The 16,573-nt window shown below is 41.7% G+C and overlaps 1 protein-coding gene across 1 annotated transcript in view; it reads right to left on the bottom strand.

Annotated features, from left to right (window-relative positions):
- Positions 1-16,573, bottom strand: part of LOC139411297 (CD151 antigen-like) — a 50,085-nt gene that overhangs the window by 22,049 nt on the left and 11,463 nt on the right. The window contains exons 2-3 of the mRNA XM_071157417.1: positions 14,647-14,743; positions 4,254-4,445 (exon numbers count right to left, since the gene is read on the bottom strand). Of these exons, the coding sequence (XP_071013518.1) occupies positions 4,254-4,445; positions 14,647-14,742 (288 nt within the window). The 5' untranslated portion in view covers position 14,743. The remainder of the gene's footprint in view (positions 1-4,253; positions 4,446-14,646; positions 14,744-16,573) is intronic.

Genomic DNA, 16,573 nt, shown 5'->3' with positions numbered 1-16,573 from the left:
CCATCAGGTGGAGGATGCCTGGTCGTTCTTTAAAAGTAATTTCCTCGCCATCTTAAATAAGCATGCCCCTTTCAAAAAATGTTGAACTAAGAACAGATATAACCATTGGTTCACTCCATACCTGACTGCCCTTGATCAGCACAAAAACATCCTGTGCTGGACTGCACTAGCATCGAATAGTCCCCGAGATATGCAACTTTTCAGGGAAGTCAGGAACCAATACATGCAGTCAGTCAGGAAAGCAAAGGCTAGCTTTTTCAAACAGAAATTTGCATCCTGTAGCTCTAACTCCAAAAAGTTTTGGGACACTGTAAAGTCCATGGAGAATAAGAGCACCTCCTCCCAGCTGCCCACTGCACTGAGGCTAGGACACACTGTCACCACCGATAAATCCACGATAATCGAGATTTTCAAGAAGCATTTCTCTACGGCTGGCCATGCTTTTCTCCTGGCTACCCCAACCCCTGCAACCCCTGAGATCCCTAAAGATTGGAAAGCTGCCGCAGTCATCCCCCTCTTCAAAGGGAGTGACACTCTAGACCCAAACTGTTACAGACCTATATCCATCCTGCCCTGCCTTTCTAAAGCCAAGTTAATAAACAGATCACTGACCATTTCGAATCCCACTGTACCTTCTCCGCTGCGCAATCCGGTTTCTGAACTGGTCATGGGTGCACCTCAGCCACGCTCAAGGTATTAAATGATATCATAACCACCATCGATAAAAGACAGTACTGTGCAGCAGTCTTCATCCAACTGCCCAAGGCTTTTGACTCTGTCAATCACCGTATTCTTATTGGCAGACTCAACAGCCTTGGTTTCTCAAATGACTGCCTCGCCTGGTTCACCGACTACTTCTCAGAGTTCAGTGTGTCAAATCAGAGGGCCTGTTGTCCAGACCTCTGGCAGTCTCTATGGGGGTACCACAGGGTTACATTCTCGGGTCGACTCTTTTCTCTGTATATATCAACGATGTCGCTGCGGGTGATTCCCTGATCGACCTCTACGCAGACGACACCATTCTGTATACATCTGGCCCTTCTTTGGTCACTGTGTTAACAAACCTCCAAACGAGCTTCAATGCCATACAACTCTCCTTCCGTGGCCTCCAACTGCTCTTAACCTTTTTGGGATAGGGGGCAGCATTTTCACTTTTGGATGAATAGTGTGCCCAGAGTGAACTGCCTCCTACTCTGTCCCTATTATTGGTATTGGATAGAAAACCATCTGAAGTTTCTAAAACTGTTTTAATGATGTCTGTGAGTATAACAGAACTCACATGGCAGGTGAAAACCTGAAAAAAATCCAACCAGGAAGTGGGATATCTGAGGTTTGTAGTTTTTCAAAGCTTGGCCTACCGAATACTGTGGACTCTGTGGAGTCAAGTTGCACTTCCTACATTTCCACTAGATGTCAACCGTCTTTAGAAACTGGTTTGAGGATTCTACTATAAAGGAGGGGCTCATGAGACCTGTTTGAGTCAGTGGTCTGGCAGAGTGTCTCAGGCTCGTGACGCACGCTCCCAACAGAGTTAGCTCGTTCCAGTGCTTTTCTTCAGACATAGGAATTCTCCGGCTGGAAGCTTATTGATGTTCTATGTTAAAAACATCCTAAAGAATGATTCCATACATTGTTTGACTTGTTTCTACGACCTGTAACGGAACTTTTCGAGTTTTTGTCTGGACGAAGTGCTCGCGCCTCATGAAGATGGATTACTGGGCTGAACACGCTAACAACGAGTGGCTATTTGGACATAAATTATGGACTTTATGGAACAAATCAGTCATTTATTGTCGAACTGGGATTCCTGGGAGTGCCTTCTGATGAAGATCATCAAAGGTAAGTGAATATTTATAGTGTTACTTCTAACTTCTGTTGACTCAAATGGCAGATATTTCTCTGGCTGGATTGGGCTCTGAGCGCCGTTCTCAGATTTTGCATTTTCCGTAAAGTTTTTTTGAAATCTGACACAGCGGTTGCATTAAAGAGAAGTCTATCTTTAATTCTGTGAATAACAGTTGTATCTTTTATCAATGTTTATTATGAGTATTTCTGCAAAATCACTGGATGTTTTGGAATCAAAACATTACTGCACGTAAGGCGCCAATGTAAACTGAGATTTTTGGATAAAAATATGCACATTATCCAACAAAACATACATGTATTGTGTAACATGATGTCCTATGAGTGTCATCTGATGAAGATCATCAAAGGTTAGTGATTCATTTTTACTATATTTCTGCTTTTTGTGACTCCCATCTTTGGCTGGAAAAATGGCTGTGTTTTTTTTTGACTTGGCTATGACCTAACATAATCATGTTGTGCTTTCGCTGTAAAGCATTTTTGAAATCGGACACGATGGGTAGATTAACAAGATGTTTATCTTTCATTTGCTGTATTGGACATGTTAATGTGTGAAAGTTACATATTTAAAAAAATATATTTTTGAATTTCGCTCGCTGCCTTTTCAGCGGAATGTTGTCGAGGGGTTCTGCTAGCAGAACGCCTGCGCTAGAAAGGTTAAATGCTAATCAAACTAAATGCATGCTTTTCAACCGATCACTGCCCGCACCCACCCGCCCGACTAGCATCACTACTCTGAACGGTTCTGGCTTAGAATATGTGGACAACTACAAATACCTAAGTGTCTGGCTAGACTGTAAACTCTCCTTCCAGACTCATATTAAACATCTCCAATCCAAAATTAAATCTAGAATCTATTTCGCAACAAAGCCTCTTTCACTCACGTCGCCAAAGATACCCTTGTAGAACTGACTATCCTACCAATCCTCGACTTCGGCGATGTCATTCACAAAATAGCCTCCAACACTCTACTCAGCCAACTGGATGCAGTCTATCACAGTGCCATTCGTTTTGTCACCAAAGCCCCATACACCACCCACCACTGCAACCTGTATGCTCTCGTCGGCTGGCCCTCGCTAGATATTCGTCGCCAGACCCACTGGCTCCAGGTCATCTACAAGTCCATGCTAGGTAAAGCTCCGCCTTATCTCAGCTCACTGGTCACGATAACAACACACACCCGTAGCACGCGCTCCGGCAGGTATATCTCACTGGTCATCCCCAAAGCCAACACCTCTTTTGGCCGCCTTTCCTTCCAGTTCTCTGCTGCCAATGACTGGAACGAATTGCAAAAATCGCTGAAGTTGGAGACTTATCTCCCTCACGAACTTTAAACATCAGCTATATGAGCAGCTAACCAAATCGCTGCAGCTGTAAATAGCCCATCTAATCTACCTACCTCATCCCCATATTTTTCTTATTTACTATTTGCACACCAGTATTTCTACTTGCACAGCTATCACTCCAGTGTTAAATTGCTAAATTGTAATTACTTCGCAACTATGGCCTATTTATTGCCTTACCTCCTCACACCGTTTGAGCACACTGTATGTGGACTTTTTTTCCCCCATTGTGTTATTGACTGTACGTTTGCTTATTCCATGTGTAACTCTGTGCTGTTGTTTGTGCCGCACTGCTTTGCTGTATCTTGGTCAGGTCGCAGCTGTAAATGAGAACTTGTTCTCAACTGGCCTACCTGGTTAAATAAAGGTAAAATCAAAAAAATATCTATATTATTAATCACTACATTGTTGGGAAAGAGCTCTCAATGTAAGAATTAATTTTATATTTATATAGCCCTTCTTACATCAGCTGATATCTCAAAGTGCTGTACAGAATCCCAGCCTAAAACCCCAAACAGCAAGCAATGCAGGTGTAGAAGCATGGTTGCTAGGAAAAACTCCATAGAAAGGCCAAAACCTAGGAAGAAACCTAGAGAGGAACCAGGCTATGAGGGGAGGCCAGTCCTCTTCTGGCTGTGCCAGGTGGAGATTATAACAGAACATGGCCAAGATGTTCAAATGTTCATAAATGACCAGCATGGTCAAATAATAATAATCACAGTAGTTGTTGAGGGTGCAGCAAGTCAGCACCTCAAGAGTAAATGTAGGTTGGCTCATAGTCGATCATTAAGAGTATCTCTACTGCTCCTGCTGTCTCTAGAGAGTTGAAAACAGCAGGTCTGGGACAGGTAGCACGTCCGGTGAACAGGTCAGGGTTCCATAGCTGCAGGCAGAATAGTTTCATGTTGTGTTACAGTGTGGAGGATTGGGAGTTTGCGTCCTGGTTGGGACAGAGTTTGCACTTGTGTCACCCATGTGTGCGTGTGAGTGTATGCGTGAACGCGTGTTCATGCAAACGTCTGTGCAAAATTGAGGGTCAACACTTACCACTCTCAGCAGCCTCCTCTGCTCCTTGAAGGTGGCGCAGCAGCCCAGCACTCCAGTCACCATGACGATGGCCCCGGCAAGGATTAGGATATAGGCGGAGGCGGCGTAGGTCGCGGAGGAGAGCAGGCTGATGTAGTCGCTCTTCTCCACCAGCGTCCAGATGCCCACTGCCATCACCACGCCCCCTGCCAGCTGGGAGGACAAAGTACAGAGGAAGAATTAGACACACAGGCTAGTAGGTCCAGGGACTGACCAGGACCAACCCTGCTTAGCTTCAGAAGCAAGCCAGCAGTGGTATGCAGGGTGGTATGCTGCTGGCTACGACAATGAAATATTCTTATGATTACTGTAAAATGTTGTCACCTTCAATTCTTGCAAAAAGGTACATTTGAGAAAGTATATCTCAAAAGTCTTCAGGTTATTTAGCAAACTGCTAAACTTGGAACCAATTAGAACTCCTGCACATACCCCTCTTGATGAAGGCAGCCAAGATGTTAACACAGCCTCTGATGTGCTTTCAGTGTGTTAAGAGGATCTAACATTAGCTCCCAAAGTCTGAAATGAGATAAATATCGGTTTTCGAGGGCACTTGAAATATGCAGCATGCAATATGAACGGTCTTGATCATATGGAGTGTTAACAATTGAAAGCTCGCCAATATTACAGTTGACTAGACTAGCCAGCTAATACTGTAAATGTCAATGTGCCTCTCAGGAAGCTAGTGTTTCATTAGCGATCTCTGTAAGTGAATTCAATAAAGAATCATGCTTTGGCATGATTGTCTGATTTCAAGGAACTAGCTGCAGCCTTAAATAAACATCCAATCAAATAATTAGCATAAAAACCCAGATATACAGAGCATTCGGAAATTATTCAGAACACTTTACTTGTTCCACATTTTGTTACGTTACAGTCTTACTCTAAAATGGATCAAAATACATGTTTTCCTCAATCTACACACTATAACCCATAATGACAAAGCGAAAACAGGTTTTTCAAAAATGTACCTTATTTACATAAGTATTCAGACCCTTTGATATTAGACTCAAAATTGAGCTCAGGTGCATCCTGTTTCCATTGATCATCCTTGAGATGATTTTACAACTTGATTGGAGTCCACCTGGGGTAAATTCAATTGACTGGACATGACGTGATGATTGGCATATATAATACACTGCTCAAAAAAATAAAAGGGAACACTTAAACAACACAATGTAACTCCAAGTCAATCACACTTCTGTGAAATCAAACTGTCCACTTAGGAAGCAACACTGATTGACAATAAATTGCACATGCTGTTGTGCAAATGGAATAGACAACAGGTGGAAATTATAGGCAATTAGCAAGACACCCCTAATAAAAGGAGTGGTTCTGCAGGGGGTGACCACAGACCACTTGTCAGTTCCTATGCTTCCTGGCTGATGTTTTGGTCACTTTTGAATGTTGGCGGTGCTTTCACTCTAGTGGTAGCATGAGACGGAGTCTACAACCCACACAAGTGGCTCAGGTAGTGCAGCTTATCCAGGATGGCACATCAATGAGAGCTGTGGCAAGAAGGTTTGCTGTGTCTGTCAGCGTAGTGTCCAGAGCATGGAGGCGCTACCAGGAGGAGGATGTAGGAGGGCAACAACCCAGCAGCAGGACCGCTACCTCCGCCTTTGTGCAAGGAGGAGCAGGAGGAGCACTGCCAGAGCCCTGCAAAATGACCTCCAGCAGGCCACAAATGTGCATGTGTCTGCTCAAACGGTCAGAAACAGACTCCATGAGGGTGGTATGAGGGCCCGACATCCACAGGTGGGGGTTGTGCTTACAGCCCAACACCGTGCAGGACATTTGGCATTTGCCAGAGAACACCAAGATTGACAAATTCGCCACTGGCGCCATGTGCTCTTCACAGATAAAAGTAGGTTCACACTGAGCACATGTGACAGACGTGACAGAGTCTGGAGACTCCGTGGAGAACGTTCTGCTGCCTGCAACATCCTCCAGCATGACCGGTTTGGCGGTGGGTCAGTCATGGTGTGGGGTGGCATTTCTTTGGGGGGCAGCACAGCCCTCCATGTGCTCGCCAGAGGTAGCCTGACTGGCATTAGGTACCGAGATGAGATCCTCAGACCCCTTGTGAGACCATATGCTAGTGCGGTTGGCCCTGGGTTCCTCCTAATGCAAGACAATGCTAGACCTCATGTGGCTGGAGTGTGTCAGCAGTTCCTGCAAGAGGAAGGCATTGATGCTATGGACTGGCCTGCCCGTTCCCCAGACCTGAATCCAATTGAGCACATCTGGGACATCATGTCTCGCTCCATCCACCAATGCTACGTAGCACCACAGACTGTCCGGGAGTTGGCGGATGCTTTAGTCCAGGTCTGGGAGGAGATCCCTCCACCTCATCAGGAGCATTCCCAGGTGTTGTAGGGAGGTCATACAGGCACGTGGAGGCCACACACACTACTGAGCCTCATTTTGACTTGTTCTAAGGACATTACATCAAAGTTGGATCAGCCTGTAGTGTGGTTTTCCACTTTAATTTGAGTGTGACTCCAAATCCAGACCTCCATGGGTTGATAAATTTGATTTCCATTGATAATTTGTGTGTGATTTTGTTGTCAGCACATTCAACTATGTAAAGAAAAAAGTATTGAATAAGAATATTTCATTCATTCTGATCTAGGATGTTATTTTAGTGTTTCCTTTATTTTTTGAGCAGTGTATATGTCGATATAAGGTCCCACAGTTGACAGCGCATATCCGAGCAAAAACCAAGCTATTAAGTCAAAGGAATTGTCCGTAGAGCTCCGAGACAGGATTGTGTCGAGGCACAGAACTGGGGAAGGGTACCAAAACATTTCTGCAGCATTGAAGGTCCCTAAGAACACAGTGGCCTCCATCATTGTTAAATGGAAGAAGTTTGGAACCACCAAGAACCGTCCCAGAGCTGGCCGTCCAGCCAAACTGAGCAATTGGGGGAGAAGGGCCTTGGTCAAGGAGATGGGAGAACCATCTCTGCAGCACTCCACCAATCAGACCTTTATAGAGTGGCCAGACGGAAGCCTCTCCTCAGTAAGAAGCATATGAGATCAGATCATGAGAAACAAGATTCTCTGGTCTGATGAAACCAAGATTGAACTCTTTGGCCTGAATGCCAAGCATCACATCTGGAGAAAACCTGGCACCATCCCTATGCTGAAGCATGGTGGTGGCAGCATCATGCTGTGGGGATGTTTTTCAGCGGCATGGACTGGGAGGCAGTCAGGATCAAGGGAAAGATGAACGGAGCAAAGTAGAGAGATCCAGAGTGCTCAGGACCTCAGACTGGGACGAAGGATTACCTTTCAAACAGGACAATGACCCTAAGCACACAGCCAAGACAACACAGGAGTGGACAAGTTTCTGAATGTCCTTGAGTGGCCCAGCCTGAGGCCAGACTTGAACACGATCGAACATCTCTGGAGACCTGAAAATAGCTGTGCAGCGACGCTCCCCATCCAACCTGACAGAGCTTGAGAGGATCTGCAGAGAAGAATGTGAGAAACTCCCCAAATACAGGTGTGCCAAGCTTGTAGCGTCATACCCAAGGCGGCTGTAATCGCTGCCAAAGGTGCTTCAACAAAGTACTGAGTAAAGGGTCTGAATACTTACGTAAATGTGATCAGTTTTTATTTTTTTATACATTTGCAAAAAGCTCTAAAAACCTATTTTTGCTGGGGTATTGTATGTAGATTGATGGGAAAAATGTTATTTAGTCCATTTTAGAATAAGGCTGTAACGTAACAAAATGTGGAAAAAGTGAAGGGGCACTGCATGTTAGAATCAGTGGTGGAAAAAGTACTTAATTGTTATACTTAAGAAAAAGTAAAGATACCTTAAGTGATTTTCTGTTAAGTATGACGAGTAAAAATCTAACAGTGTTTGGTTTTATGTATACTTAAGTATCAAAAGTAAAAAGTATAAATCATTTCAAATTCCTTATATTAAGTAAACCAGACAGCACCATTTTCTTGTTTTTATTATTTACGGATAGCCAGGGGCACACTCCAACACTCAGACATAATTTACAAACTAAGCATGTGTGTTAAGGGAGTCCACCAGATCAGAGGCAGTAGGGATGTTTTCTTGATAAGTGCATGGATTTTACTATTGTTCTGGCTGCTAAGCATTCAAAATGTAATGAGTACTTTTCAATCTCAGAGAAAATGCATGGAGTAAAAAGTACATCATTTTCTTTAGGAATGTAGTGAAGTAAAAGTTGTCAAAAATATAAAGAGTAAAGTACAGATACCCCCAAAAATGACTTAAGTAGTACTTTAAATGATCTTTACACCACTGGTTAGAATGGAGGTTTAAAAAAAATGACAACTGCATAAGCATATTAGCCAATACATATAGCATACCATGCAATAACATATTTTCTAAAAATGGTTGTACAATGGGCTCTGCAATAACCCGAGTTTGATTTCTAAACCAGATGAGTCCTCAAATAGCAGCTACCAAATACCATGGTGGGCATGCATAATGTTGGATGCATTGGAATATAAGGAATAGAGAATGATGTAGGATTATAAGAAAAAGCAGCTAGAAAACTACAGTTTAAGTTTCAAATAATAAATGTTAATTGAATGAGTATGTTTACATGCACACAAATAATTTGATACTAAACTGATTATGGCAGTAGGCTGGTTATGGCGTTAGTCATGTAAACACCGCACTCTGCTTATCTTAAAATCAGCATACGGTCATAATCGAAGTAAGCATGTGCTGATAAAAACACGTTTTTCTGAGCAATCTTTCGAATTATTAAGACATTATAGCGATGTATTTGATCTGCGCATGTTCAAGCACAAGCAATGTGAGCTTCTTTTAGCACAAGTGAAGTGAGTACAGAAAAACTGAAAGTATGCATCTTAGAAATAGTTTTCACATACAAACTTCATACATGTCTGAACTCAAGAATCAAATATTCTTCACAAAAATAACATGGGTCGTATTGGTAGAACGTTTCTGATTTCAGACGTGTCCATGTAAACAGGATTATTAGGGAAATCGTTCTGCTGGCAAAGCATGTAAATGTTTAAATCTAAATGATAATAATCTGACTATTCGCACTATTATTGTGTTCATGTAACCATACTCAATGTGAGTATATTTAGGTGTTTTAAATGAATAACTTTCCGACTAACATTCTAAAAGTTGACGCTGCCAAAATCTTGCCAACCCATTCCTCATTCTACTAACTATGCCTGCGTGTGAGACATGTTTTCCATAACATTCAGTACCAGTCAAAAGTTTGGACACACCTACTCATTCCAGGGTTTTCCTTTTGGTCTACATTGTATGGTCTACATTGTAGAATAATAGTGAAGACATCAAAACTATGAAATAACACATCATGTAGTAACCAAAAAAAAAAGTGTTAAACAAATCCAAAAATATTTTACATTTGAGATTCTTCAAAGTAACCACCCTTTCCCTTGATGACAGCTTTGCACACTCTTGGCAAAAACCTGGGCACCTGATGGGAACAATAGAATTCTCACCACGGCATGTTACAATAGTAAAATAATATATTTGTCATCTGTTAAACTGAATTCAGTCTTTGAAATGCTCAAACAAGTACGTACGTGTATCTGTAGTTGGTGTTCTTCAAATCTAAAATGCACTAGACTGTGTCAGACAAAACCCACAAAATAGACAACATGCAAATGCATATGTCATCCCAATGTCTAAATAGTGACGGCAGGGCCATAACAAAGGGGTTGAATACTTATTGACTAAAAGACATTGCAGCTTTTCATTTTGAATACATTTGTAACATTTTCTAAAAACATAATTCCACTGACATGGGGGTATTGTGTGTAGGCCGGAAACACAAAATCTTAGTTTAATTAAAAAATATTTAGGCTGTAACACAACAAAATTTTAAAAAAGTCAAGGGGTGTGAATACTTTCTGAAGGTACTGTATCCGCTCCTGCTAGCTAGCAACATATCTACTTGTTGTAACTAGCTATCTAACGAGCAAGCTAGCTACATTACTGAGGTTGCTGCATTCTAAGTTGGGAGTAATTTTACAGTTTGCATTGATAGTATCCTCTTTCTATAACTAAATAGTTAGATTACATATAAATAAAAAATACTTGACCTGAGAAGTCGGCGGGAGAGAACTCTCGAGCACGGATAACGTGATTGGCAGACGTTTTCAGCAGAGATAGTACCATGGATAGTACACAATGCAATGCTTGATTGTTTGTTTTACAGTTTAGTACTCGGCTGCCAATCGACTAGACAACATTTTTAAACGTGTATTTTTCCATATATTGACACCTCCTATGTGTTTTAATCAAATCAACTATATTCACTATGCTTGTCTGATGCTTTAAGCACACTCTTTAACTAAATAATTAAGACACACAAATGACTAGAGGGAGTCCAACCAGCAATTGATTTGATTGCTTTTAGGCTATGGATGAGAAAGTTTACTTATAATTTACAAACGTTTAGGTCAGTTGTATGCTGCTTAACAATCTATTAATAACAGCAAGGGTTGCATTAAATAGGCTCAATATTTTTTTACTGATACATTTGCTAATATTCAATTCATACAGACATAAAACAAACAAAAGCATTCACTTTGAGAATTGATAGGCTACATATAGGCCATTCATATATAGCTTATGCACAGCATAGTTCAATTTATCGAATCAGTTGTTTTCTTGCGCAAACCGTGAGCAACACCTGTCAAATGCAGATATTTCTCTGAAAACACAGGGATGTTGATTCGTCCGGGGCTAGAATAACTGCAGGTTATATAGCTTGTCATTCATTGCATGATGCTTGGTGCTCACGGAATCAGTAGGCTATTAACCAAACACTCAAACAGGCAACAGAAGCAGGATCTGTCTTATTTATGTAGATATATTGATGATTTATAAAGACCAGCCACATTAAACAGTTAGGCTATTGATTATAGACCTAATAAAGTTGGGATTTCCTCTCTCTTCACTTTTCTTAGACAATAAGGCAAGGGCTGTTTTCTCATGTCCTCATTCTGCTGCTGCCTCCGCCGCATTGATCTTAACACCAATATGCTGGTTAACTTTGCTATTATGCACAACTCAACATGGTCTAGGAAAATACACCAATTCAACAGAAGACTGATGTGTTCCTGAATTGAGGACAGCGACCACTATCCAACGAGGGGAGAAAGAGCATTTAAAAACATAGTATTTTTATTAGTGTTGCACAGTTGTTCTTATGTAATATAACCATACACAATTGAAGTCGGAAGTTTACATACACCTTAGCCAAATACATTTAAACTCAGTTTTTCACAATTCCTGACATTTAATCATAGTAAAAATTCCCTGCCTTAGGATGCCCACTTTATTAGAGAAAATTATTTATTTCAGCTTTTATTTCTTGCATCACATTCCCAGTGAGTCAGAAGTAGACATACACTCAATTAGTGTTTGGTAGCATTGCCTTTAGATTGTTTAACTTGGGTCAAACGTTTTGGGTAGCCTTCCACAAGCTTCCCACAATAAATTGGGCGGATTTTGGCCCATTCCTCCTGACAGAGCTGGTGTAACTGAGTCAGGCTTGTAGGCCTCCTCGCTCGCACATGCTTTTTCAGTTCTGCCCACAAATGTATATACGATTGAGGTCAGAGCTTTGTGATGGCCACTCCAACACCTTGGCTTTGTTGTCCTTAAGCCATTTTGCCACAACTTTGGAAGTATGCTTGAGGTCATTGTCCATTTGGAAGACCCCTTTGCGACCAAGCTTGAACTTCCTGACTGACGTCTTGAGATGTTGCTTCAATATATCCACATCTTTTTCCTACCTCATGAAGCCATCTATTTTGTGAAGTGCCCCAGTCCCTCCTGCAGCAAAGCACCCCCACAACATGATGCTGCCACAGCCGTGCTTCACAGTTGGGACAGTGTTCTTCGGCTTGCAAGCCTCCCCCTTTTTCCTCCAAACATAACGATGGTCATTATGGCCAAAAAAGTTATATTTTTGTTTCATCAGAACAGAGGACATTTCTCTAAAAAGTACGATCTTTGTCCCCATATGCAGTTGCAAACCGTAGTCTGGCATTTTTATGCCGGTTTTGGAGCAGTTGCTTCTTCCTTGCTGAGAGGCCTTTCAGGTTATATCAATATGGGACTTGTTTTACTGTGGATATAAATACTTTTGTACCTGTTTCCTCCAGCATCTTCACAGGGTCCTTTGATGTTGTTCTGGGATTGATTTGCACTTTTCGCACCAATCATCTTTAGGAGACAGAACGCTTCTCCTTCCTGAGCGGTATGACAGTTGCGTGGTTCCATGGTGTTTATGCTTGCGTACTATTGTTTGTACAGATGAACGTGGTACCTTCAGGCATTTTGAAATTGCTCCCAAGGATGAACCAGACTTGTGGAGGTCTACAATTGTTTTTCTTAGGTCTTGGCTGATTTCTTTTGATTTTCCCACGATGTCAAGCAAAGAGGCACTGAGTTTGAAGGTAGGCCTTGAAATACATCCACAGGTACACCTCCAATTGACTTAAATGATATCAATTAGCCTATCAGAAGCTTCTAAAGCCATTACATAATTTTCTGTAATTTTCCAAGCTGTTTAAAGACACAGTCAACTTAGTGTATGTAAACTTTTGACCCACTGGAATTGCGACACAGTGAATGATAAGTGAAATAATCTGTCTGTAAACAAATGTTGGAAAACTTACTTGTGTCATGCACAAAGTAGATGTCCTAACCGACTTGCCAAAACTATAGTTGTGAACAAGAAATTAGTGGCGTGGTTGCAAAACAAATTTTAATGACTCCAACCTAAGTGTATGTAAACTTCCGACTTGAACTGTACAATTTCAGTAGCACGTCTCAGACTGATGGACTATGCCATCCCCATGGCCTCCACAATGGATCAGTCCACTACTGCCCGACTAAAGAAATCTTGGTCGACCAACAGCCTATTGACCAAACAATTGACCAGCCGACTAAATGGGGTGAGCCCTACAAATAAGTAAAAACCACTTCCTCCCTTGACATAGATCGATCATCTCAAAACTAAAGCAGATAGCTTGCTACAGCCCACCACCTACAGTGGGAAACAAATGAACCACAGCCACCTTCAACTCTTATAGGCAATCATCCTTATGCAATATTAAACACTGTGGAACTGCTCCCATGATGTTAATGAAGATGGCAGTACTTGGTGTGTATTCTTCTTTAAAACACAACATTACAGGCCTATATCAACTTAGAAAATACATCACCATCCACAGTTTGAATATGATGAAAAGCGGTTAAATAGACCGTTTACACTTGTACATCAGCAGATGTTGCAGTACTGCACCAAAAAAATGTGTCCTCGTGCCAACTCAATCACTTACACAGCTACTGATCTCCTTGTAATGCAAGGTCATTCATTCACTAAGAAGGGAGCAGAGGAGATGGGCTCGATACACTCGATGTGAATGACATTCAGTCTGTGAAATATACACAAACAGTCAGTCATGCTGATGTTTATATACTGTAAGGCTGTTCCCGACCTTTCTCCTCCCACTGCTCTTCAAAGATTCCGCCATTAAGCTCCTAAAGTTGTCGGTAACAGGTTACACCAGCGGTCGGCAACCTTTTCCATTTGGAGTGCCAAGTTATCGTACAATTTCTACTTATCTCCGTGCAAGTTATGATTTTCATATGCACATTTTAGTAGAACACTTTCATTTATTTTATAATAAAGTCTTCATATCTCAAAATCAATGATGTGTTAATCAAAATCCTATCAATGACGTGTTAATCAAAATCTTAAATGAAAACGATTCAAATCTTAAAAGTAATTTATATTGCCATTTCCAATATGTAAAAATAGCCTACATAAAGCCAACAAATAAAAACATTGCAGCGTGCAGGTAGAAAATATCCTGATAAAAATAAATATCCTATAAATCACATTGGCTACGCATGGCTGGTCTTCAAGGAACTTGCAACATTGTAAAAAATATTCTGGGCTATCAGAGAGTTTCCTGCACCAGTGAGGTCTGGACAGCGAGACACAGCTGTAGAATATTTGCACAAGGGATAATTTTTTAGGGGAAAACATGTATTTGAGCATATGTAGCAGCCTAGGAAGGCTAGATTATTAGGTTTGCATTAGCAGACACATCTTTTCTGAGATCTGTATTAGGACAGCTGCCATCTCCCACAGTGTGGCAGACTAGCCGTTCAGTCTAGCGGTCTGGGAAGTTGTGTGTTGTGTGATAGGGAATGTGGGATGGAATGCCTGGTGGTGTTGTGTTGGTCTGTGGACACCAGAAAGATACAAAAACCCATATATCTCAGAGGAGTTGTCCTCCCAGCATGAAAGTCACATGCAGGCAGACAGACTCACCCAGAAGAGGAAGTTGAATGTGAATAGGAGATACTTCAGACAGACGGTCCCGCATGTTTCCTTCTTCTCGTCGTACGCTGTCGCTGGTGCCCCCATTCTGCAGGAGAAAGAGAGAGGTGGGTTTGAAAGGTTCAATAGTTAACCTTATATCTGTTGTTGTTTCTTTTAGGGCCAGTTTCCCAGACACAGAATAAGCCTATTTTTGCTATCACAGATTGTTCTGGCAATTCTCAAATAAAAACTTAATTGGAGGAAGGATGTTTAACATGCTTTTTACTAGTGGTGCAACATATCATAAAACTCACTGTTCGGATCTTATCACGGTTTTGAGTCACAAATCGGCTAATTTTTCAGATCAGCAAAAAGAAAGGGAGACAAATACAACTCTGCTTTCCATTTATTACTTAAAAAACACTTAAAGCGAGGAACTTTTCAATGTTTAAAAAAAATCTTAACAGTCAATACTCAACTGTTAAATTAAAGTGCAATGAGGCATGATACCTTCTTCCTTTGAACAATAGTGAATTAAAAATAACCTGTGTCCACATCAAAAAAAAGAAAGCAAAGCAGACTTGAGCTTATAACTTCAAATTATTTTTCATAGAACTATAATTGTGGCAATAACATTTAATAAAAATCATTATTATTATTCCAAATCACAAATTGATGATTCTAATAGCAATAGCATAGACTAAGATTAGACTGCAGTATATTTATTATTTAAGTAATTCACTCTAATTTTTTTAACCTCTTCAGTGGCCACAATCTCAGTGGTAAGAAAGATCACTGTATGTCCTCTGGTGTAGGGCAGGGTCTAGGTGAGACAGGGACTTTAACCTTGGTTCCAGTGCAGTAGATCTATGAAGGTAGTCCTGTACATTAGGGGGGTACCTGGGGTTCAGGTCCTCTCTATATAATGGCAGCCTTGACATCTTTAGTGATGGTGCCGTCGTTCTCACTTGGGGCCATGGATTGTAGAATCCTTGTTTTCAGAGGTAGGACCATGGACACAGACGGTGCAGTTGCAGTGCTCAATAGAGTTGTAATCGTTTTGAGGGGTTTGAGCACCTGGATGACCTCCTCTGCCACTTTCACGTCATCGTCAGACAAGGTGACGATGTCTTTACTTTTTTTTTCAGGGTCCTGTCTGTCAGTGCCGAGTATACAGCGGCCTGCTGCTCAAGATAGCTCTCCAAAATGTCATAAGTGGAGTTCCATCTTGTTGTGAAATCGTGTATGAGCTTGTGGGTCGGTAGCTGTAGAATTTCTTGCTTGGTCTTAAGCACACGAGCGGCTGTTATGCGTCGGTGGAAAAAGGAAACCACCTTCCTGATCCTCCCAAGGAGGCGGTCCATCTGGTTCACTGAGATTCCCCCTTGGGATGCTAAATTGATCACATGTGCAAAGCAACCTATCTGTGGTCCCAGTACAGCTTCAATCACTGCATTTACTTGGTTTTTGGCATTATCTGTGGTGATTGGAATATTGCTATTGGGCCTCTCTAGCTTCCACTCTGCTACTGCTCCGAGCAGTACCTGTGACAGATTTGTGCCTGACTCTCGTGCCTGCAGCACCGGACTTCGCATCTCCCATTCCTCTGTGGTGTAGTGAGCAGTCACACTGACATAGCTTTCCGTTGCCCTGGAGGTCCACCCGTCTGTGGTGAGAGCAACAGAGGATGCCTTGGATAATTTTTCGACAATTTATCTTTTCCTGTTCATAAAGATCTGGCATGATCTTCATACTGAAGTGGGTGCGTGAGGGGCATTTCCTAGCATGGCTCAAGCACTTTCACCATATTTTTGAACCTTTCATTTTCCACAACAGATTATGGCCTCATGTCTGCAGCGATAAACATCAATAGATTTGGTGATGGCTTTAGCCCAGTCTGATTCTGCAGCAAAGGACTGCTTAAAAGCCGTGGGGA

This window comes from Oncorhynchus clarkii, chromosome 6 (genome assembly GCF_045791955.1).
Source record: "Oncorhynchus clarkii lewisi isolate Uvic-CL-2024 chromosome 6, UVic_Ocla_1.0, whole genome shotgun sequence".
Classification (NCBI taxonomy): Eukaryota; Metazoa; Chordata; class Actinopteri; order Salmoniformes; family Salmonidae; genus Oncorhynchus; species Oncorhynchus clarkii.
The sequence above is the reverse complement of the archived record's forward strand: the minus strand, read 5'-3'. Positions and strand labels throughout refer to the sequence as shown.